The 24,336-nt window shown below is 38.2% G+C and overlaps 1 protein-coding gene across 4 annotated transcripts in view; it reads right to left on the minus strand.

Annotated features, from left to right (window-relative positions):
* Positions 1–24,336, minus strand: part of EIF4ENIF1 (eukaryotic translation initiation factor 4E nuclear import factor 1) — a 46,883-nt gene that overhangs the window by 11,743 nt on the left and 10,804 nt on the right. For all 4 annotated transcript variants that reach the window (XM_090291388.1, XM_090291389.1, XM_090291387.1 and 1 more), the window contains exons 3-10: positions 19,595–19,668; positions 18,424–18,551; positions 14,609–14,895; positions 14,133–14,334; positions 8,598–8,773; positions 3,007–3,142; positions 2,633–2,812; positions 1,709–1,941 (exon numbers count right to left, since the gene is read on the minus strand). In XM_090291388.1, coding sequence (XP_090147514.1) covers positions 1,709–1,941; positions 2,633–2,812; positions 3,007–3,142; positions 8,598–8,773; positions 14,133–14,334; positions 14,609–14,895; positions 18,424–18,551; positions 19,595–19,668 — 1,416 coding nt within the window. The remainder of the gene's footprint in view (positions 1–1,708; positions 1,942–2,632; positions 2,813–3,006; positions 3,143–8,597; positions 8,774–14,132; positions 14,335–14,608; positions 14,896–18,423; positions 18,552–19,594; positions 19,669–24,336) is intronic.

Here is a 24,336-nt window from a genome sequence, read left to right on the forward strand (position 1 = left end):
CTAATAATTGTTTGTATTCAAATACAGTAGTCCCTTTCTATATTGCGGTTCACTTATCGTGGCCTCACTATATCGCGGGATTTTAAAAAATATTGTATTTAATTATTTATGGCGGATTTTTTGCTATATCGTGGGATTTTGCGGTACTGTATATGTATGTTGTTAAAGTTACGTATGTTTAAGAGTGCAGAATATGTTTAAGTACATAAGTAGTGTTTATAAAAGTGTGGAAAAGGTTAATAAGGGAATGGGAAAGGTTAATAAGGGCCTGGGAACAGTTTATAAGTGTGTGGGAAGGGTTTATAAAGCCTTAAAATATATATAAATACTAAAATAAATGTAAGGTTCCTACTTCACAGATTTTCACCTATCGTGGGGGGAGGTCTAGAATGTAATACCCGCTATAAATGAGGGAATACTGTAACTAAAGCAGTTTGCAAGAAACACTCTCTTCCTATTCTACATATAAAGGTCTGTTATGATTACAGTGGACCCATCTGGATAATCCAAGATAATAATGTGCTAAAATTAGTTGTTTAGGAACTCTTAATTTTATGTGCAAACTTAATTTCCCCTTGAAATGTAACAAACATATTTACAACTCTCCAGAAGTAGGATGTGAACATCTGGGGATAGGAGCATTATTTGTCTACCACAGCGGGATTATCTGGGATTGGGAAAAAAAAAAAAGAAACATTTTCTTACACTGACATGGTATGGTCAGATATGTAAGAATAAATCTACCTACCCAAGATGTCACCTTTCAGAAGTGGACAGTCCTAGCAGTAAGGCTAGAAAATGGCACCTCTGTTGGAATCTCTATTGCTAGTTAGCTGATCATATAAGAAACAACAAAAATCAGTTTCCTTCTGTGGTCAAGGCACAATGAATCAAACAGCTATGGCTGCCACAGCTAACTTGTAGTTCTGAGACAAGAAGGTGTAAGGAGAAAACAAGAGAAAAAACTCAACTTGGCAAACTTGCTTTAACTTAGCAAATGGAATAAGTCTATGTTTGTTTTTATTATTCATATTTATCCTGCTTCATTTATCACTTTTTATCACCAAATGTAGCAATACCGACACATATGCCATGGCTGAAAACCACCCTCTAATGTATTATCACAAAGATCAGTATGTGCTACACACCTGCATTTACTTATATGCTGTCACCTTGTGACCCAACTTCATATCTGAAGGTGTTTTAAAGTCTGGAGTCATAGCTTTTTCTATTGGGTAATTAACAGAACACAACTGCCTTGAAAAATCCGTCTTACTTTATAAATGATTTGTATAACTGCCAACTGCCTAATCAAGAAAGCAGGTAATCTTGAATAGATCTGACTATAAAAATATAGTTATTTTAATAAGTAGCTGAGTAAACACAAAACTCTTTGGAGCTCATCCAAAGATTTTTTTCTTTTTTGTTTTTTTGTTTCTGTAGCAGCAACTTTAGAAAGTCATGTCTAAATTTTTCAATCTTTATACTGTCACCCACAATATATATATATAGATTAACCACAAACCTGCTTTTTCTAGTAACAGATAGCATAGCAATAATTAAAGAACACACAAAAGCATCAAGACCAAATGACTTGTAAAGAATTTCCAACTTACTCAGAATACCTTTTTAAAAATCCATTTATTGTGGGAAATGGAATGAAAAGAGATAAAAGGAGAAGAGACTGGGGCCTGTGTCAAATACTTACGCCGACTTTGGGCTGAGAAGGCAAAGTCCCACTTGCCTTCATGGTGCTCACTAGCTTGTTGAACGCGGTCATATCTCCATCTTTTTTGAGCTGTCGATTGCTAGTTACAGCACTCAGGGTCTCCTCTAGGTGTTCTGCCATGAAGGGAGTTGAATTCTTCAGTTGCTGGTCTACCTTCAAGCCCTTGAGCCCTGCTTCTACCTCTTCCACTGAAAGCACAACCCCTGAATGTGCTGAAAGGTTGAGAAAGTCCAGGTTAAGCCAAGCGAAGGAATGTGTGGGGCAGGAATTCTCTTTGGCAACCATGATGGTTAAGGTGAAAATAAAAAAGGCTAATACCAAAAATAGACTGAAGGCACTTAAAATCATTGCTGCTCAGTGGAAATAAGGCCATAATTATGTACTTAGTAAGAGATGGCATAAACTAAACCTAAAATGCTTTGGTGCTAGAAAGTGGGGGACCACAACCATGGGGTGCTATGCTCTAAGACTTGACAAGATCATGCTGCCAGGGACAGGAATCCCAGATAGCCCAATATCACCAAGACTGTCACCAGCTCTGTGGTTATTTTATTGCTAAGGTTTTATGTTGAAGGCTTATAACCTAAGCAAGAACATAGCAGATTGGGGCACAGATGTGAGGAGCTACCAAATTATGCTCAGGAGGACAACATTCACTAGAGTGTTATACATGGGCTCCAGGTAAAGAGGAGGACTTGGTGGAAGTTATTAGAGGGCCCAGGACCCACTGACTACTAGGTTCTCAAAGAGGTGGTAATGTTTGATAACATTTATTTTGAAGAATATTAACACCCACCATATATTTGGTTTTTGGTAAAATAGCTGTATGTTAGAATTAACTGCCTTAAGACTTAGCATTCAAACTTTTTCAGATACCTAAAGCAGACTCTAATAAACACTTACAGCTCTCTTTAAGTTTTTCTTTATTTGCAGAAAGGCTGGAGAGAAGAGGCTTTAAATCCACTTTGGCTTTCTGTAGCATTTCTAAAATATCCACTTTATTTTCAGCATGATCTTCCAATGGTATAGGAGCAAAGTAATTCCCCGAATTCTGTCCAGGAGAGAGGATGGCTGGCTCAAAACCTAATATTGCAAGTAAATATGTTCATAATTAATTGGTCCCAACAGAGCACAGAAACACATCTTCAATAGTATTAAAAGGACATAAACTGAAGGCTTTTTTCAGTTTCTAATGGGCCCATGACTAATGAAGACAATAAACAATGTCAGAGAAAGCTCAAGTCTATGTCCAAGGCCAGAATTTGAAGCCATTTTACCTGCAAGTCTCTCTAGTTCTTCATGTGGTGTTGACCCAAGACTGCTGGATCTGCTTCCTGATCTGCTGGGGTTAGAGAACCACCTACTGAACCGACTGGCAGAGACTGACCCTTCTCCCAAAACATCTTCTATCATCTAAAGGGAAAGACAAAAGGAGCTTAAAGACAATAGTTTCTAAGTGAAAGGGACAAGAAGGTTCAAATTTTGAAAAAGGGTCACTTACTTTGATACTTCCTTTGAAGTGGTTGACCTGAAGGTAAATACCCTCAGAACTTGGGATTCTGAACATCCTTTCATTTTTCTTCCCCTCCTGGGTCATTTCTGAGAAACCCAAACTCGTGCATAACCAACCATGTGCTTTCTAAGCATATAGAGCAAAGCCTCTGTGCCATAGAAAGTGTTTTGGTTTTCTATCCTTTGACTCATTAGAAAATCCATACTCAGAGAACATAGTTTTAAAATCAAAATCGGCACCAGAAGTAAAGCATTCCATTACCAAGTTTATGAGAGGCCTTCAACTAAACATCAGGTACGGAGAGCTGATGAAAGAAAATCCTTGCTTCATTCTTATGGGTGTAATGAACATCGTAAAATTTAATGCTGATAATTTCAGAAGTCAAAAGCTAAAAAGTAGAGCTCATAAGGATCACAATTCTAAGTCAAAGTTTAGAAAGCATCAGAATGTGAAAGATGAACTTTTAACTGATCTCTACTATCTCTTTGAACTTAGTGGGGAGTCTTCAGGCATTTGTTTTGTTTTAAACCCGACTTCCATGGTTTCTGGCTTAATAAAAGACCCACTAAATGATGCACTGCAATCAGAAATAATTTCTTCAACACTTTCATAATAGTAATTTGTATTACCAATCATTCTTGAAAACTAGGTGTAAACATTTTTTAAAAGTGAAAATTTCAATTCTATCTTATGATAAATCCAGTTGAATATCTAAATTGATCTAAATTGTAGTATTTTTAGTAACATTTAGAAAAGACTTAGATACCAATAATAAACAGAAAACACATTTTCCCTTTAAACTGATATATGGATGACAGAGCTAGTGACTTTTATCTGAAGTCTGAAACCCACAGTTCCCAAAGTTCAGTGTTGGAAGGTAACAGTTATTCTTTTAATCTCATCTGGAAGAATTTTCTCATAACACATACCCAAACTAAGTCACAAAATACTGTTTCACACAAGAGATTTTAATTCAAGACACTAATTTGATTATTATTTGTAGTACTTCTATTTTCTGAGGTATTATTTAGATAGTTTCAATTACATTTCACTTGTAGACTCTCATATCTTAAATAATGCTGACTTTTAAGTGCTCTTGCAATAATTAAAAGAGAAGCATTGATTGATGTGGCACTGTGAAAAATTAGGACTTGTACCCAAGATACAATCACCTTAGCTGTAAACAGGATTTAAAAAGTAACTAAAAGCTACAGCTATTAAAAATATTTTAATGTTGAAAAGTTTGAAATTTTACAAATAGCAAAAATGGCTTTACGTTTTAATCCTTTTTATTTCCTCTGATCATACCGTTTAGGAAAAATCAGAAGATACACAGAAGGAACATGAAAAGTAAAGGACTTGAATATAACTTATCTGGACATTTTCTAAAGATACGACAGTAAATGTTCAGAAAGTCATTTCCATATTTTTATCAGCTACCACCTTTCTTTAGAGAGACTAAATTTTATTATAGCTAAAATATAAAAAGTAGAAACAGTTACTTTTATATACATTTACTGGAAATGCCTATTTCAAGAAACCAAAGCATTTTAAACCCGAAAAGAATCCTTCAGAGTTTATCTAGTCAGTCATCTTTACCATAGAACAAGGTGGGATGCTCTAACAGTAGTGCCGTCCCTGCAGCTCCCTGGCATAGGAAATGAGACCTGGACCCATAACTCTGATTTCTCAGTCAAGACATCTACTACATTCTTGTCAGCCATTAGCTGGTCGAGAAGAGAAGCTTGTGAACTGTACTCTGGTATGTTTCAGCTGCTCTTTCCAGACTAGATTTTTAAAAGCACTTTAAAAATAACCTATCAGCCTGGTTCCTAAAAGGAATATTTGCTCTTTGAAAATCACTAGGTTTTATTGGTCAATTCTTTTATTACTTTCCACTTTTACAGAAATTTCTATATTTTTGTATTTTTTTCACTGTAGTTCAATTTGGGGGGGGTTCTTTATTTTTAAAAATATTTTATTTATTTTTAATGAGAGGAAAAGGGAGAGAGAAAAACATCGATATATGAGAGAAACACTGATTAGTTGCCTCTTGCATGCCCCAACCGGGGACCTGGCCTGCAACCCAGGCATGTGCCCTGACTGGGAATTGAACTGGCAACCTTTTGGTTTGGGGGATGACGCCCAACCCACTGAGCCACACCAGTCAGGGCTGGGATTTCTAATGAATGCATTTAAAGCTATACATTTTCTTCTAAGCATTCTTTTGATTATATCACCAAGAGTTTTCTATGTCATGTTCCTGTTTATCACTCTAAATAGTTTAGGATTTTTGTTTTGATTTCCTTTATTCTTCATTCAACATACTTAAGCACTTGTTATGTGTTAGGCACCGTAGTAAGAGTTGCATCATACCTAAAATAAACTTACTTGTAATTATTTAACTGAAATTATTTGCACATGTGACCCAAATTTTCAGTTTGTGTTTGTGGCTGTCAACTTCTCATGTATTGCAATGCAGTAAATATAGCTTACAAATATAGGTATAACTCTGTTTCTGCCTATTAATATACAGGATTGTGGAGCTTACTAAGTTCCAGGTACTATTTCAAGCATTTTATATAACATTTGTTAAGTGATATTCATGTTGTATATAGCTATTCTTAATTATTTTTTCCAATCGACTGGTCATTTTCTGAGCATTGTTATCAGAGTCCGGCTGGTTACGTACACAATCAGAGCATCAGTTTTTACTGATCCCAGTTTTGCTTTTAAATGAATCTTTTACATCATATACACCTGAATGAGCAGTACCTCCATGAAAAAACACAGAGTACCTATTGCTTAGCATTACCCAAGTTTTGGCTAAGGGTGAGGGCCAAAGGGTAAGATAGTGCTGAGTTCCTATTCCTCCCTTTTATGCTTTTGAGGCAGTATAATTGTGGGGAATTAAGAGCAAAGACTATTAACTGAAACTGCATAAATTAGAAATCAGTTTCCACCATTTACTAACTGTATGACTTTGGGCAAGATATTTAAACTTCTCTCTGCATGTTTCATGATCTATAAAATGGAAATAGTACTGTAAGCTAATAATGGTTTTGTGAGTATTAAATAATTTATTGTATGTACAGTCTGAAACAGTCAGCACTACGTATGTTAGCTATTATTAAAATTTAGTTTTGAATTCCTCTACCTCAGCACACAGGTAAGTTTTATACATGCTCACATTTGGAGCCAAGTACAAACCTCTAAACCTTGACCTTTAATATGAAAACTTTTTACAATAAGATTTCCATGCCTTTTTAGAGAATGCAAAATAAAAAAAAAAATTATTACACCCATTTGGCATAAAAATAAAAAATGACTGTCCCTTCAAAAGCTAAGAATTCGATAGAACCACCCAGTTTTACATCAAGTAAATTAAGCTCACATCTGGATGCAACCCTTCTGCTACAGAGCCAAAGGACTACTGGCTAGCTGGTAAGGTTCTGGCAAGGAAACCTACAGTTAAAATTGTTGCTACAACTTAAGAATAAAACTATGCAGTTGCCAACTGATTTGGAGCCATGTTTCTCATGCTCCTGAACAGTGCTCTATAGCTAAGTGTTGTCTTGGACCATGATGGTCCACACAGAGACAAGTTCAAAGAGTGTGAGTAAATGCTTAGAAACTTTTATAGCAGTTTGTCATCACTGTGACATTTGTGTTTGCCCTAGAACTAACTCATCTATAGCCCTATATCTAACAGGCTATGCAGTGTCTGCTCACCTATTCTGAGTGGCCATCTTTTGGGGGTTGGGGTGGGGCAGGAAAATGACAAAAGGCCAATGTTGCCTGCTTGGTTGTGACAAGTTTTGTCTGCTTATGCATTAATCAAACAAGGAGCAATTATAATTAAGCATTACAGTCATTTAAGTTAAATTCTGTGAACCATCAATTCTAAAGGAATGGTCAAACTTAAATGCTGTATTTGGTGTTGTAAAAGGGACACATGGAATGTATGGATGCTTTTGGTCAAATGATTTTTAAATTCTATTTCATCAGAGTTCTAGGCGGCACTCTTTCAGCAACAACAGAAAACCTCATTTCTGTGTATGTAGATTATAGTTATATGTTTCCTCCAAAAACTTGATGACACTCTACTAATCCATAAATGGCTGAAGGAGACAGGAGCAAAGGCAGGTAGCAAATGACGATGTGGGGTATCTTATTATTTCTACTTTAAAAGTTGAGAAATACTAGACCTCAACAGTTTAACAGCAACAATGATAGCATCCCAAGTCCCTTTTCACTAAACGTTTTCAGAACCATCACATCACAAACGTACTAACCTGCCAGCCTCACCCAAAGAATGAAAATCAGTGTGATATCAATCTTACCAATCATAAGACTCTACCTCCACAGTAAGTCTTTACAACAAATACTGAACTACTTTAAAAAAAAAGCAGACAATGTTCTTAAACATCTGAAGAAGCCTTAGTTTAATGCTGCCAGCCTGGAAAAAGTTAACTAGTACAGAATTCTCACTTAGTCATTTCCACTAAGACTCTCAAAGCCAACAAAAATTCAAAGGAGTTATTTGAATTAAAAAATTCAAATAAAAGCCCTGGCAGGTGGCTCAGTTGGTCGGAGCGTCATACCATAGACTGAAAGGTCATGGGTTTGGTTCCTGGTCAGGGCACATACCCAGGTTGCAGGTTCAATCTTTGGTTGGGGTGTGTACAAGGCAACCGACCAATGTTTCTCTCTCACATCGATGTCTCTCTTTCTCTTCCCACCCCTTGCTTCCTTTCTCTCTAAGAGCAATGGAAATATGTGCTCAGGTAAGGATAAAAAAATTTCAAATAATAGTTCATTTTTAAAAATTAAGAATAGCCTTGCTGGTGTGGCTCAGTGAATTAAGCACTGCCCTGCGAACCAAAGGATCACTGGTTCGATTCTCAGTCAGGGCACATGCCTGGGTTGCGGGCCAGGTCCCCAGTTGGGGGCGTGCGAGAGGCAACCACACATTGATGTTTCTCTCCCTCCCTTCCCCTCTCTCTAAAGATAAATAAAACCTTAAATAAATAAATAAAAAATTAAGAATAAAAGCCAAAAAATCCTCAAAGCATCTAGCAAAACATTAGTTTAAAAAGATGTATCTTAGCCCTTGCCAGTGTGGCTCAGCTGTTTAGAGCGCTGTCCCCTACACCTAAAGATTAGGGATTTGATTCCTGGTCAGGGTACATACCTAGGTTGTGGGTTCAATCCCCGGTCAGATTATCACATCAATGTTTCTCTCTCTCTCAATCAATAAACATTAAAAAAAAAAAAAAGACATTATCTTAAAGACTCAGGTCAAATTTAACCGTAGAGTTGCTTCATCCATTTTATAAGTGTTGCTACACTCACCGAAGCCAAGCATGGCACCTTATCAAGGTTAAAGAACTCATTAAAGTCAAATTCTCCTGGGGACTGCTCAGGTAAGACGGCATCCCTTGGCACTTCCTGATCAGCAGCAGGCTCCTGTGCAAGGATGACCTCCACCTCATCCTCTTCAGCCACTCCGCCATTGCATTCGACTATGCCTAAAAGCAAAACCAGGACAAAAACAGTCTGGTCAAGTAAACTGCTAGACTTATTCTGTGGCCTCAACCACCATCACACATGCAGATGACTTTAAAAGCAGAATTCTTGTGCTAGTACAGTATTTGCAATAGAAAAGCAGTTCCCTTCCTATGAGAGCTAAAGGAAAAAAAGCCTTAACAACAAGCCAAAACACCATCACCATGGGAGGATTGTGGTCCCTTCTCTGCCCACTCTTCAAGTTTTCCATAGTGTAGTGGAGTGATTTTCAACTGGTGTTTTGCAAGAACTTCTGAAATATGCAATACCTGACCTATTTAGTGAGGGTATTGACCTCTTTTCCCTTAAGACTATCAAATAAGAAAATGACAACAGCCATCACAATAGCTGTCTGGTGTAAATGCCCTGTCTTGAACCACTATATAGGTCATGTCACATAATATGGCTGTGTCTGATTAGTTAATCCTTGGTATCAGAAATCCTTATGTTCAAGTATAGGCACTTGGTTTTTTTAAAAAAGTCACTTAGGTGCAAAAAGGGTACGTAATTACTCTATTTTTTGAAATCAATCAAAATTATACCTATTTTTTTGGTTAGATCAGCAAAAAATATGTTTTTTGGTGTGCCACAGAATTTTAGTAATTAATTTATGTGTGCTATGAGATGAAAAAGGTTAATAGTGGTGTAGTGGATTCGTTTTCCAACAAAATGTTTTTTGTTATTATTATTTATATTCTTTTTTTTCTTAAAATTTTAAAATTGATTTTAGAGAAAGAGGAAGAGACGGGGGAAAGAGAGGAAGAGACAGAATATCAATTTGTTGTTCCACTTATGTATGAATTCATTGGTTGATTTTTGCATGTGCCCTGACTGGGGGATCAAACCCTCAGCCTTGGTGTATCAGAATGACACTGACCAACCATGCTACCAAGCTACCTGACCAGGGCTATTTTATTTATTTTTAGAGAGAGGGGAAGGGAGGGAGAGAGGGAGAGAAACATTTATCAGTTGACTGTTGCACGTCCCCATCTGGGGACCTGGCCTGCAACCCAGGCATGTGCCCTGACGTGGAATTGAGCTGGCAACCTTTCTGTCAGCAAGATGACCCAAGTCTTTTACTGCTTAAAAATGGAACCAAATTATTTTGGCTGTCTTTACACATGCATCTGCACCACCACATTAAGTCAGGGTTCAGCAACCTAAGTTATTTATGTGAATCTTAGCATGAGGGCAATTTTCACTTGCCTACAGGATGGGTGTAGTTCATCTTTCAAGGCAAAGCTCAAATGTTACCTACCCAGCAAAATTGATCACTGCCTTCTCTATAATCATGTTATTTCTCAAAGTACTTATCACATTGGTGAGACTGAACTCTCTGAGGGGCAGTTAATCTGTTCTAACCAATTTTATCTTATTTGTAGCGCCTGGCACATTTAAAGTTCAGTAATGTTTGGCTGTTAGGATGGAAAGGTAAGGTCTACGTGAAGCTACCAAGAACTAAGACTTAAGAAATCTAACATCTTAACTTTAGCCAGAGTATGGGCAAAAAGCAAAATTCTTAGGATAAAAATTTTTTTTTCTTTTTAAGTAAGTATAATGAGAGATGCTAGGTATTCAAGTGTTTAATCTGAAGAACAGAATTCCCAAAGCCCCACTCTGAAAAAGTACCTAAATAAGAGGTGCTTGTAGTTTTTCAAGATCACAACAGACATGAAGGGAAAAAAAAAAGTGCTGAAGCCTGGACTCATCCCTTCTCAAAAGTCCCCAACAATTACCACCATCTTGAGATTAATCAGCCAGGATTTTCTAGACCAAGAGAGGATAAACGTTACCATCCGTGCTGTCATTCCAGTGTTTCAGAGAGCAAAGCAGGGGACCATAACAACCAAAAGATTAAGTGGCTTGCTTACCCGAGGTCTCAAAATTAGCAAGTGGCAGAAGCTTCAACTCTAGGATGCCCACCAATGCTCTTCTACACCACAGGGGTGCCTGCCACCTAAGGACCCTGAACCTTCTGAGAGCCTAAGGTAACCAGTCAGATGGTCCTTTGTCAGCCATGGACAAGGCAATGGGCAGTCTCTCCAAGGGTCAGCCTAGGTTTATTGCTAACCAATAGATAAATGGCATTCCTTAAAGATTGATATTTGAACTATTATCCTTACTTTACAAAGAAACTGGATGCTAGAAAAAATAAACAGCTTAATAGCCTAACCAATGCCAAGTTTGTGTCCTTTCCACTAGAGCAGTGCTTCCTCCTGACCCATTTTGCCTACCAGAACCTGCCTGTCCACTTCAGGACTGATAAGCAACGTACATTTTGCTGCAGTTTTGCATCCTAACTTAAGGACGGGAGGCAGAAGAGAGCGTCTATACATGGCTCATACATTTACAAAAGAAACATTAATATTTCTCCTATTCACTTTAATTCCGTGTAGAGATAGAGAAATCTCTTAACAGAAGAGTGGCTTCTATGAGCAGCAAGAGTGGCCCATATGCAACTATATGCAGCTTTAAGCTTTTTGCAAAGTAGACTGGGCCTGACACTGAGAGCGAGTATGAGCAGGAACGTGCACTAGCAGACAAACACAACTGGCCATTTATTATGACAGAGTCAAAAGCCAGGGACCCAGGAAAGGTAACTAAGAACAAGTTTTATCGTGTATCAGAATGGAGATGTAATTTCATTAGAGAGAATGCAAATCAAAATTTTCTTTTCTACCAACGGAGGTTTTAATAATTTCTTCCTTCAACATAATATTTTTTGTGGTTGTAAGTGTAATACATATTCAAATTATTTCATTCACTACTATATATACATCAATTAGCACTGGGCCTTGTATACAGTGTGTGCTCAATATGTATCTTTTTTTTATTTTAAAAGATTTTATTTATTTATTTTTAGAGAGAGGGGAAGGGGAGAAGAGAGAGAGAAAGAGAGAGAGAGAGAGAGAGAGAGAGAGAGAGAGAGAGAGAGAGAAACATCGATGTGTGAGAGACACATCAAAGGTTGCCTCTCTCATGCCCCCAACTGGGGACCTGGCCCACATCCCAGGCATGTGCCCTGACCAGGAATCGAACCAGCAACCTTTCAGTTTGCAGGCTGGTGCTCAATCCACTGAACCACACTAGCAGGGCAATATACATGTTTTAAAATCATGTACGCAAGGAACATGTTTGTCTTGTTAACTGCTATACTCCCAGCACTAGTCTGTGCCCGCAGAGAACTGCTACATGATAAATTCAGTGGAATGCTGGAATACAGACAGAAAAATGGACGAAAGGAACTCATCATCCCTCCGTCTCCTTTTATTCTTGCAGTCAAGAATAAACTACAGGGTGGGAGTTTATCTTAAATACAGTAGCTAGGATAGCTTTGGGACTTTTTGCAATTAACTAATGGAGTGAGTTAGGTACCACTGGATTCTACTTGAGGCTCCGCCACGAAACCCATATGACAGGGTCTCAGGTTGTCCACTCTTTCCAGGCCTCTCTTTGCATGTGTAAGGTGACACCATTGATACATCTGGTTCCATTTGGCTCCTCCACTTGTTGATACAAGAATGGTTGAAATTCAGATTTCATTTTAGTGAGGAAAAATGTGCTTTTCTCACCAGAAGCCTGATCTTTATCATTTGGAGAAAAGCCTACATTTGCCAGTGCTGCTTTAGTTTAATAGAGAATAAGAAAAAAGCATATCTAAGAGGCAATTTAATAGCAAAGTCTCCCAAGTTATCCATCAGTTTCCTGTATCACCCTAGGGAAGAAAGTGTAATAGCAGAAGATGATAATTTCTACTGTATTTTAAAGATGGGGGGGAAAAATGATTTCTCCTTTTTCTTTCTCCTAAATAAATCCCATTAGCTTATTCTGCTTAAATATGTTCTAGCCTTCTAATTTTAAGGTGGCACAGATTAAACACTCATGTATTAAAAGAGCTTTCCCCTTTTGTTGCCTAGTATCTGCCAAAAGGTTTTTTTTCCAACTACACCTGAAGGGTGGAAAGAACTCGAATTTACTGAATAAATGTCAAGTGGCTGAGCTTTAACATATACATTTAATTTTCAATACTAAAAGTAACCCTTAAACTTATGATGTAGTCCCAGCTAGTGTGGCTCAGTGGACTGAGCGCCAGTCTGCGAACCAAAGGGTCGCTGATTCAATTCTCGGGACAGGGCACATGCCTGGGTTGCAGGCCAGGTCCCCAGTTGGGGGCATGTGAGAGGCAATCACACATCGATGTTTCTCTCCCTCTCTTTCTCCCTCCCTTCCCCTCTTTCTAAAAAGTAAATAAATAAAATCTTTAAAAAAAAAATCATTTCACCTTACAAAGAAACAGGTCCACCTGTTAAAGAGTTTTACCAAAGAGTATCCTTTTACTAAGTAGTAGCCCCAAAACTCAAAACCCAGTTGAGCCCACCTGGCTCTTCACTGCTTCTTGTGGTCAGAGCCAGGTTACTGCCCCAAAAATAACTAATGGGGCCCCCACTCTGGCACCTCTTACACATGCTTTGCCACTCTCATTTTGACAAGGGAAACACCTAACCTTATCTCACAGCTGAGAAAACAGTTTGATAAGAGCCAAGTTACAATCAAGAGACCCAGGAAGGTCTAACCCCCTGGGTGAAAAAAGTGGGCTATGAAGCCTAAAAGTATCTTGTTGCCCTGACCAGTGTGGCTTGGTTGGTTGGGTGTCATCCTGCAAGGCGAGGGGGTCACTGGTTTCATCCCCAGTCAGGTCACATGCCTGGATTGTGGGTTCAGTCCCCAGTTGGGGAGCTTATGAAAAGCAGCCAATTGATGTCTCTCCTATTTTCCCTCCCTTCCCCTCTCACTAAAAATAAATAAAATCATAAAACAATAAAGCATCTTGTTCAGCTCCCAACTTCGCTACCTACTTCCTTAGTGTCCACAGACAAGTCCCTTAAGCCCCCTGTGCCTTCAAATTACTCATCTGTAAAATAGGCATAAAAGCACCGATCTCACAGGGTTGTTGGAAGTAGGATTATATAGACAAAATGCTTACCACTCTGTCTAGTAAATAATGTGTGCTCAACCAACGAGACCCCTCATTATTTCTACCTCATGTTTCTTACCTCTGTGGAACTGTTTTCTGTACATGGTGCTCTTAACAAGGTATTGTGAGACTTTTCTGTTTAGCGTTGCAGGCAGAACAAGTTGAAGAGATAGCATAATATACCCCTAGGAGATTCACACTTAGGAAGCAGTTTCAAAATCAGGCTGCAACTTTAAGAACTTGATACTTCCTAATAACTGGTGCCCATTCCTAAGTGTATAATTAAGACAATTATAAGCACATGTCATTTCAGAACAGTGAGCTTCACTCCCCAAGTTTTTGCTGACCTTCCTTCACAGAGGCTGTCCGTCGCCTTGTTCTTTTTCTGCCCTTGTGATCTTCTTCCAGTATCTTATCATCAAAGCCAGTCAGCTCAATGGTTTCAGACTGACTTGTAGGTCCAGCTGAGAACCATTCTGGTTCTTCTTCTGTGTAGGAATCGTTTCTTCTGCGCTCACCAAAGACACGCTTACTATCCCCAAACTCCCTCTGGAAAAGTACATAATGCAAGATAAAAATAAGATTCTAGTTAAGGCATTTCTACCTCAATCAAGGCCTTGATGAATTAAGTTATGCTCAACAGTGCAATGAAGATACTATGCTGTAGACTTAAAGCCTCTCTCTGCCCTCACCCAGCTCTACTCCTCCCTAGCTGGCTTACAAATGGTATGTGTTCACCCAGTATCTCAAAGAAAGCTGGTACAAATGAAGTGACAGTTCAGTCCCAAAGTACACGAGGTGCCAAATAATCTAGAAGACAAACCCTTAAACGCTTGTCCTTGTAGTCCCTCTCTCGGTCTCTGTCTCTCAAGTCTCGTAGGTCCTTATCGCTAAGGCGGTGATCCTTCTCAAAAGTCCTAGCAGAGATTATCCTCCCACTGCCAATTCTTCGTCCTCCGATCAGCCGAAGCCCATCACTGTCTTTCTCTAATGGGCTTCCTGAGCGTCGGGAGCTAACGGCAGCTGTAACATGGCAGCCTCCTCCAAAGCTTCGCCTCTGTGGGCTGAGAACAACATCTAAGTCATCTTCTTTTATGCGTTCTCGTGGGTCTGGAAAGATGCCAGAAATAGGAAGTTAAGCAAACCAGCAAGGACATGTCCCTCTCCAGGTGCTATGTCCATGACTGGTAGTGGTAGGGTTACTGGAAAAGAGTCACCACTAAAATAGCTACAGAGTAACATGTACATTACATATTTAAACAAGACTGAGCCTTTTGCTTTTGTCAACTAATAAACTATAAGCATCAGTATTTGAAAAAATAACCACTTAAAAAGTTAAAAGTGTCTCTTCAACAAATGGCACTGGACAGTTGGATATCCATACACAAACAAATGAACTTGAATCCATACCTGGTCTCATACACAAAAAATTCAAAATGGATCATAAATTTAAATGTAAAACCTTAAATTAAAAAACTTCTAGAAGAAAATACAGGAGGACATTTTTTTGACATTGGGTTAAGCAAAGGCATGACACCAAGAACACAATCCCTTTTAAAAAATGATAAACTGAGCTTGATCAAAACTTTAAATTTCTACTCTTTGACAGATGCAGTTGGTCCTCTCAAAACGTTGACAGGTGCTGCAACTTGAGGTGAAACAGCATACAACAAAACCAATTTTACCAGAGGCTAACTGATATAAACAGAAGTTCCTATGGCATTTCATCAATGTTTTAATGAAACAACACTGAACAAAATGTTATTCAAGAACCTGGCCTACTCGTCAAAAAATGCAAAAATAAGCCACAGCCTGGGAGAAAATATTTCAAAGCGTGTACCTCGTAACAGACCTCTATCCAGTACATATAAAAACTGTTAACTAAAGTTCAGAAACAATCTGATTAAAAAATGGACAAACGGCACTGGCTGGTGTGGCTCAGTGGACTGAGCGCTGACCTGAGAACCAAAAGGTCGCTGGTTCAATTCCCACTCAGGGCACATGCCTGGATTGTGGGACAGTTCCTAGTTGAGGCTGTGAGCAGATTGATATATCTCTCACTCATTGATGTTTCTTTTCCTCCTTCTCCCTCCCTTCCCCCTCTCTAAAAATAATTAAATAAATCTTTTTTAAAAAAATGGACAAATGGTTTGAAGAGACACTTCACCAAAGATGATATATGGATGGCAAATATGACTATGACAAGACATTCAAAATCATTAGTCATCAGTGAAGTGCAAATTAAACCATAATGTGATACCACTACAGATCTATTAGAGTGGCTAAAATCAAGAAGACTGACTAGCGCTCTCACTGCCCATGCCTTTCCCTCCCCTGACTTCTTCCTCCCAGGTCCATTAGCATTGCCCTTCTCTCTCCTAAGCTCTAAGGGCCCTTCTTCTGCCTCTGTAACTTGTTTCCTGGGCCTACGCAGCCCAGCTGACTCATTTCTACTACCTTTGTAACCTTCTAAATAAACTTTCTCTTATAATTTGAGGTGGGGGGGGGGGGGATTGACCATTCCAAATGCTGACAAGGATGTAGAGCAAGTGGAATTCTCATACAGTGCTGTAAAATGGTATAACCACTTCTAAAAACAACTTGGTAGTTTCTCAAAAACATTAAACACATCTACTCTAGGACCCAGCCATTCTACTTTAAGCTATTTACCCAAGAGACCAGAAAGCATATGTTCCCATAAAGATCTGTACATGAATGTTCATAGTTTTGGTTAACAGTCAAAAACTGGAAACAACCCAAATGTCCATCGATAGATAAATGAACTGTGGCAAATTCACACGACGAAATACTACAATGCAATAAAAAGGAAGACATTATATATACACCCGACAACATAAATGAATTTTAACTATTCTGAGTGAAAGAAGCTACCCATATACAAGAAGGGACCCCCAAAAAACCTGGAATTATCTTCTGGGGTGCAGACCCTTGTAGTACAGGCTTCCCCTACTAGGTGAGTGTTCTAGGAAGCCATCTATATCAGTGTACCAGCTGGCGTAGTGGTGAGAAGCTGCATTCAGCTTCAGTGAATTTTTTTGAAGACTTTCAATGCATTTTTCCCATTTCATAATGGGTGATTTACAAGCACACCTGCCCACATCACTCTGAGTGTTCAGCAGTTTTTGACCCAATGACATGACCCCTTTACCCCACACTCCCTAGTCACCTGATCTAGCCCCGACTGTTTTATTTCCCGCCAGATGAAAAAGTCCTTAAAGGGAAATGTTTTGTCTATGTGGAAGAGGTGAAACAAAAACTGGCAGAAGCACTAAAAGGCATCTGATCAATGAGTTCTAAAACTGTTTTGAGCAGTGGAAAAAATTTCACAATAGGTGTACTGCATCAAATGGAGAGTGTACTTTGAAGGTGACTGAAGTAAAACATTTAAGAATACATAATTTTTTATAAATAAATTCTGTTTTTTGGGTGCGGGGTCCCCCCTCTTAGTGTATGCTGTATAATTCCACTTAAATTATAGGAAATGTAAAATAAAGTAGTGTGACAAAAAATGATCAGTGCCAGTCTGGGCAGAATTGTAAGGAAGGGACTCATAGGTACTAGAAAACTTTTGGGGGTGATGGAAATGCTTATTACTTTGTGGAAATGGTTTCATGGTATACACACATGTTAAACCATCAAATGGTACACTTTGTGTGCAGTCAAGTGTATCTCAATAAAGGTGTAAGAAAAATAAACATGTCAACACACACAAAAATTCTTCCTAGAAGATAAGCCTAAGAGTACTTTTCCAGAACTTCCATTTAGTGTGTCTCAGTTTTTTTCAACACAAGATACAAGAAGTTTATATAACTTGGTAAACACATCTCCAACATGTGTTTAACAGCTGAACAATATCGCACATATTCAAACCAGTTTCTACTTTTGGACATTTAGGTTGCTTCTTAGTTTTCCTCATTTAAATAAGGTCCGTGCACATCTTCAATGATTCAGTTAGAATCAATTCTCTGTTTGAGGGGCATTTCTGCATTAAGTGTACTGATAGATTCTGTGTAGAAGGGTCTTATAGCTCAAACAGAATCACCCTTATTTTTTTGCTCAGTTCCAAATTTGTTTTATGATGGGTCTTCTTCTCAAAAGGAGTTCCTTTTACAAGTTCCTTGATTAGTTTTTATATTGCCAGGTCTCCATTTCACTCTTCAATATCTTTCTAGTTTAAAGGGGTAAAGATATGAAAGATCAAACTTCATTCTAGTCTCAAACCATATCTAAACCCTGTATTCAGATAATAATCTATTATAAATCAAGAATTGCCAGAACTGATTTATACCTGAGGACTAGTATCATATGAAACTAAGCATAACCAGATTTCCAGCATAGCTTTATGCGCCCTATCACACCTAACTCAGTTATCCATATCAATGAAAGGCATCAGTCCTTTTCATTTAACGCACACAGCCTAATATGTCTACTTTCCACTGCTATGTAGGAAGGCTATAAATTTACTCTGCTAATTAGTAAAGATCCAATTGGTAAGTCAGTTTCCTGATAATGATACTTTCCCTCAATGCACAAAACTCACAGCTGAGAATGAAGCTGGCAGCAAAGAACTCTGGCTCCAAAATTGCGGCCCCCACTTCTGAGTGACTATGTGCTCACCTACTATCCTGCGCACCAGGGAAGGCCGGTCTGTATCCAACTCTTTTTTCACACTTTCCACTGGTGAGCTTCTCTCTGAAGCTGGGTAAAGAGAGGCATGCCACTTCTCAGGGTCCCAGACGCCATCACTACAAGTCAAAGGGTACCAACAGTTAGCACTTGTACCCGTAAACTACATATGTAGTCTAATTTCTGGACTTCCTTAAGTAATAAGTTAGGAAAATTCCTTTCCAGTACAAAATGTCATGGCTGCCATCAGAATGGTTATCTATTTTAAGATGAAAACAAAAACAATTATTAATCCAGTAACACTTTGTTGTTCTTATAACACCAGTAGTCACTTGAAAATCAGTGGTCTGTGCATAGATTGAACAATCAGATCACAAACTTTGGGGTGCATGTGGATTACATTAACTATGCCTGTCCTACACAAAGTATATGGTTCCATAAATGATTACTCAGTTTATTACAGATTGGTACAAGGGAGGAAAAACCCCTAATTCTCTCAATAGAAGTAGCTCCTTGAATGCACAGTGTGTATTTTTCCAAAATTTCTACGCATAATCTCAGTTGTTCCCATAGCTCTTTGGAGCCTGAAATGTGTAGTCTGGGCTCTATTTTCTTACTTCCCCTTAGTGGCGGGGTGGCAGGTGGTGCAGTGTGTAGAGCCGCTCTGAAGCCCCGTGATCTGGGACTGACTTCTAGCTCTGCCATCACTACCAGGGACACCCTGGACAAGTTATTGAGCGATGTCCTTCAGTCTCCTGCAGAAAGGACTTACCCAACCCCAGATCAGACCAAAACAATTTTTAAAAAATTATTGATTTTTAGAGAGAGAGACGAAAAGAGGAAGGGGGGGAGAGAAGGAAACAGGGATGGAGGGAGGAAGGGAGGGGAGAGAAGGAGGGGAGAGAGGGTAGGAAGGAGGGAGGAAGAGAGAGAGAGAGAAAGAAAGAAAAACATCGATTTGTTGTTCCACTTATTTACACATTCACTGGTTGATTCTTATATGTGCCCTGCTCAGGGGTCGTACCAGCCTTGGTGTGTTAGTACGACAACGACACTAACCAACTGCTACCCACCCAGGGCAACAATACAATTCTTAATTTATGAAGTTTGATATAACAAGAAATTGACTAGAAGCAGTAACCTCCTTTCCCCCCTGCAATACCTGTCGTATTTTTCAGAGAGGCATGAAGGCCTTTGTTTGGAATGAGGGCGTTCTTTTATATCCAAGAGCTCCTCCTACAAAGAGAAATCAAATGGTGATTTTGAATATTATTTCACACACTTACAATTTATTTTTGTTTTTAGTAACTGAGTGTCTACCTTAAGTATTTCATACAGCTGTTTGTTTATACTTGACTTACTTAAGAAAAGACTAAAGTCAGTTCAAGGTTCTTACAAGAAGCTCAAGCAAAACTGCAAATAGCTTAGTGATCAGTTTCTAGCTAAGACACACTCTCACAAAAATTCCTGTCCAATAATATATTCCACAATAATGAAGGCTCATCAATACATGGAAGCATCAGACTTACATAAAACCTCCCGCTAATGTTACTACTCTATTAGGTGCCAATTTATAAAGAGACAGATTTTTTAAAAATGTAAGGTTGCAAGAAAAAATAAAAGCACCCAAAACACCCATATACCATTTATCTAATTTGCCTATTAATATTTTTCCCTATTGTTTTAAGCATTTGGACTCTACAACATTTTTTTAACCATTTAAGGTAAAATTGCATAAAGTCAAGTTCCTTTACCTTTAAATACTTCAGTGACTATTTTCTAAGAATGAGGATATTCTTTCACAGTCTCTCATCTGGTTCCATTAGAGAATTAAGCCTGATAGAAAATTATGTGAATGACTACTTTTCCATTCTCCCAAGGAATACATTTGGCCAGTATTATTTTAGATGCATAGAATAAAAAAAAATCTATTACACACAATGGATGCCTTAGGGCATTAGGGCTTATTTCTGCAGAACCTGGTTAAGAACAGCTGTCAGTTTTATATGACCAGTTATCAATAATATTTTAATTTAACCTACCCCTCTGGATCCCAATTTTGTCAACTGGCCCAGTAATGTCCTTTATATTATTTTTTTTTAGCCTCCAACACAAGATACTGGAGACTCCTAGAATGAGAAATTGATTGTCGTGTCTCTTCAGTCTCTAACTGGTAGGTTTTTGCAACTGCTTTTGTCTTCTATGAAAGTTTACTTTTATTTTCTTTAAAGAGAACATTATTCATTATGGATTTGTTTAATGTTTCCTCGTGATTAGATTGAAACTGAGCATCCCTGGAGCAGAATACTAACCTAATATATGTTATATCCACCTCAAAATACTGCATCTGGATGCCCAAGATGTCCTTCTGTCCAGCTTCAGTGATGTTAATTTTGACCACTTGGTCGAGGTGCTCTCCAGTTTCTCTACTGTTCAGTTACTACTTTCCCTTTTGCAATTAGTATGCAATCTATGGGGAAACACTTTAAAAATACCCGAATATCCTGGTCTTCATCAAAATTTCCCCCTAAATTTAGCATCTATGGATACTTCTTTCCCAAATCAATCTTGGTTTTCCAACTCTAGGCCTCTCTCTACATTTACCAGCCAGCATGTGGCATTCCACTCTCAACACAAACCCTCTCTTCTCCCTTTATTTACCTACTTATTAGCATGGGCTCATAGAGTCCTAGTTGTTCTGTCTGTAATTTATTAATATCCTTAATTATTTTTGGTACTCAAATTCAGAACCTCCTCAAGCTGGTTCCTGTGTCCTTTTGACATGTGCCATCATTAAAAAACCAACCACCAACAAACCACTTCCTTACTCTCTGTCTTATCTTGTACTTATCCTGTCTTAGACCTAGAGTCAGCCATTTCTCTAAGAAATCCTAGTTCGTTTACGTGGGAAATGTGTAAGAAACCAAGGTCTGGGGACTAGGTATCCTCATTTGCATCTTGGCTCTTTCAGCATAACTAGGAATGTACATTTACAAATGCCCAATATATATACACTAATATACACACACCTGCTCATATACATTCATAGACATAAAAACCACTGCCTCCTTCTTAAATATATTTTAACACTTTTGTAAAAAGTAAAAAGAAAAGTCAATTCCAAGACTCTTAGTTACAGTAAAATGCTACAACTGCCTTGCAAAAAAGCATATACCACTATTGGTGACCTCTGCAATACCTCTATCATAGGCCCCACTGCTTCTTTGATCACTGTTTCCATATCTTGAGGTAAACGTGGAGCGACAGATCTAGTCTCTCGATCTATAGCAATCACTTCACAAAGCATGCAATGAATTCACACAGGGTCTTCAGACACTTGAAGCATCTAAATCAGGGGTCTCTAACCTCCCTCCTCTCCATCCATCAGTGTACACTGCTTGCATTACTGCCTGAGCTCCACCTCCTGTCTCCCCATGCCCAACCCCAGTCAGTGGAAAAATTGTTTTCCACAAAACCAGTCCCTGGTGCCAAAATGGCTGGAGACCACTAATCTAAATGTTTTCTCTATGATAGCAAAATGCACTAAGACCAGATGCCATTTTGGTTTTAAAACCTGAATTATCAGGCATTTGCATTTATTTATAAATTATGTCTTATCTTTTGAACAGAAATAACTGGAAAATTTGAGAAGTTTGAGATGAACTGAATTACAAATATAAGAAAATGTCTTGCCCTGGCTTGTCTGGCTCAGTGGATTGAGCGCCAGCCTGCGAACCAAACGGTCACTGGTTTGATTCCCAGTTAGGACACATGCCTGGGTTGTGGGCCTGGTCCCCATTTTGGGGTGTGCGAGAGACAACCACATGTTGATCTTTCTCTTGCTCTTTCTTTCTCCCTTCCCCTTTCTCTAAAAATAAGTAAAACAAACAAACAAAAATAAGTAAATATAAGAAAATGTCTAGATAGTGCTTTAAGTTCTGAAAAAGAACATCAAAGCACTGATATACCATCTGCAAATCACCAGTGAAGACTGGAGCCCAGTGAATTCTTTAGGGCAAACATGATGTCAGAGTTGCAAGGGTGAAGCATATTAAGTGGAGCAAATGGACCAACAGTAGTTATGATAGCTGATATTACAAAACAGAAATTCTAAGGACAGGAGTACTTAAAACATTTTCCAGTAGAAACAGGAAGGGCCTTACAATATAGGAAATACTTATACATACACTACAGGAAAAAAAGATTACAAAGCACTTTTTTGCTATCAGAAACAATCCCAAAATTGTTATATATTCCCTTACTCCACTATCTTCAAATCCAAATATTAAACTAAGAACCCTAATATACTTTTAAACAAAGGGCAATCATACTTAAGTATGTATATTCTCAATATACCAAAAGTTCTAAACAATGAGGCTTTGTTTGAAACTTTTAACCCCAAAAGGTAACAGGAAGCTGAAGTGATAGGTGTTCTCTGTTGCTACTACAGTTACTTGCTGAAACTCTAATGATTTCATGCATTTATTTACAAGTCAACTGGGAAAGATTAACATTTTAACACGGCCACAAAAACATGTGGGAGAAGTAAATGTTCTATTTGTGGGGATCACAAAAATATTTTAAGAAAGGTACATAGTCTTACAAGAGGGGAAATGAGATTAAGGAGAGAGGACAACTAAGTGTAATATGGTATTGGGGATGGAATCCTGGAACAGAAAAAGGGCATTAGTTTAAAACTAAGAAAATGTGAACAAAGAATGGACTTTAATTAATAACAATGTATCACCATTGTTAATTGTAACAAATATACCATACTAATTCATAAGGTATTAATAATAAGGAAAACTGGGAAGAGTTTAGGAACTCTAGTATTTTCCCAGTTTTTCTGTAAATCTAAAAATGTTCTAAAAAATAAAGTTCATCTCTACCTCACATCATATACAAAAATTGACTCAAAATGTGTCAAAGACCTGAATATAAGAACTTTAACTATAAAATTCTTAAAGAAAATGCAGGTATATAAATCTTTGTGCTCTTAGATTAAGAAATATTTCACAGCTATGACACTGAAAGCATAAGCAAAGGAAAAGATAAACTGGACTTCAAGTTTAGAAGCTACAGTGAGATACCACTTCATGTCTGCTAGGATGGCTCTTAAAAAAAAAAAAAAAAGAAAAATTAGAAAGTACTGGCAAGGATACGGAGAAATTGGAACCCTAACATTACTGATGGAAATATAAAATGGTGCAGCTGCTGTGGAAAACAGCGATAGTTCCTTACACAGTTAAACACAACTGCTATATGACCCAGCAATTCCTCTTCTAGGTACATATCAAAGAGAATTGAAAACTTACGTCCACAAAAATATTTGTACAAAAATACTCATAGCAGCATTATTCACAATAGCCAAAATGTGGAAACAACCCAAGTGTCTATCGACCATGAATGGATAAAAAATATGTGGTAAACCCATACAATGGAATATCATTTGGCAATAGAAAGGACCAGCGTAACTCAGTTGGTTGGACATTGTCTTGCAAAGTGAAAGGTCGGTGGTCTCAGTCAGGGCACATGCCTGAGTTGCGGGGTCTGTCTCAGGTTGGGATGCGCACCAGAGGCAACCGATGATTGATGTTTCTCTCTTACATTGATGTTTCTCTCCCTTTCCTTCTCCATCCCTTCCCCTCTCTCTAAATAAATATAAATGAAACTTTTTTAAGAAGGGGAAGTATTGATACATGCTATAATCCGATCCTTGAAAACATTATGTGAAAGAAGACACAAAAGGCCACGTATTGTATGATTCTATTTATATCCAATGTTCAAAATAAGTAAATTCACAGAATCAGAAAGAATGATTATCAGGGGCTGGGGAAAGAGGATAGTGAGGAGTACTACTGGATACAGAGTTTTTATTTGGGGTGATGAAAATATTTGGGAATT

The sequence above is a fragment of the Furipterus horrens genome, unplaced genomic scaffold (assembly GCF_987537825.1).
Source record: "Furipterus horrens unplaced genomic scaffold, mFurHor1.1.pri manual_scaffold_11, whole genome shotgun sequence".
Lineage (NCBI taxonomy): Eukaryota > Metazoa > Chordata > Mammalia > Chiroptera > Furipteridae > Furipterus > Furipterus horrens.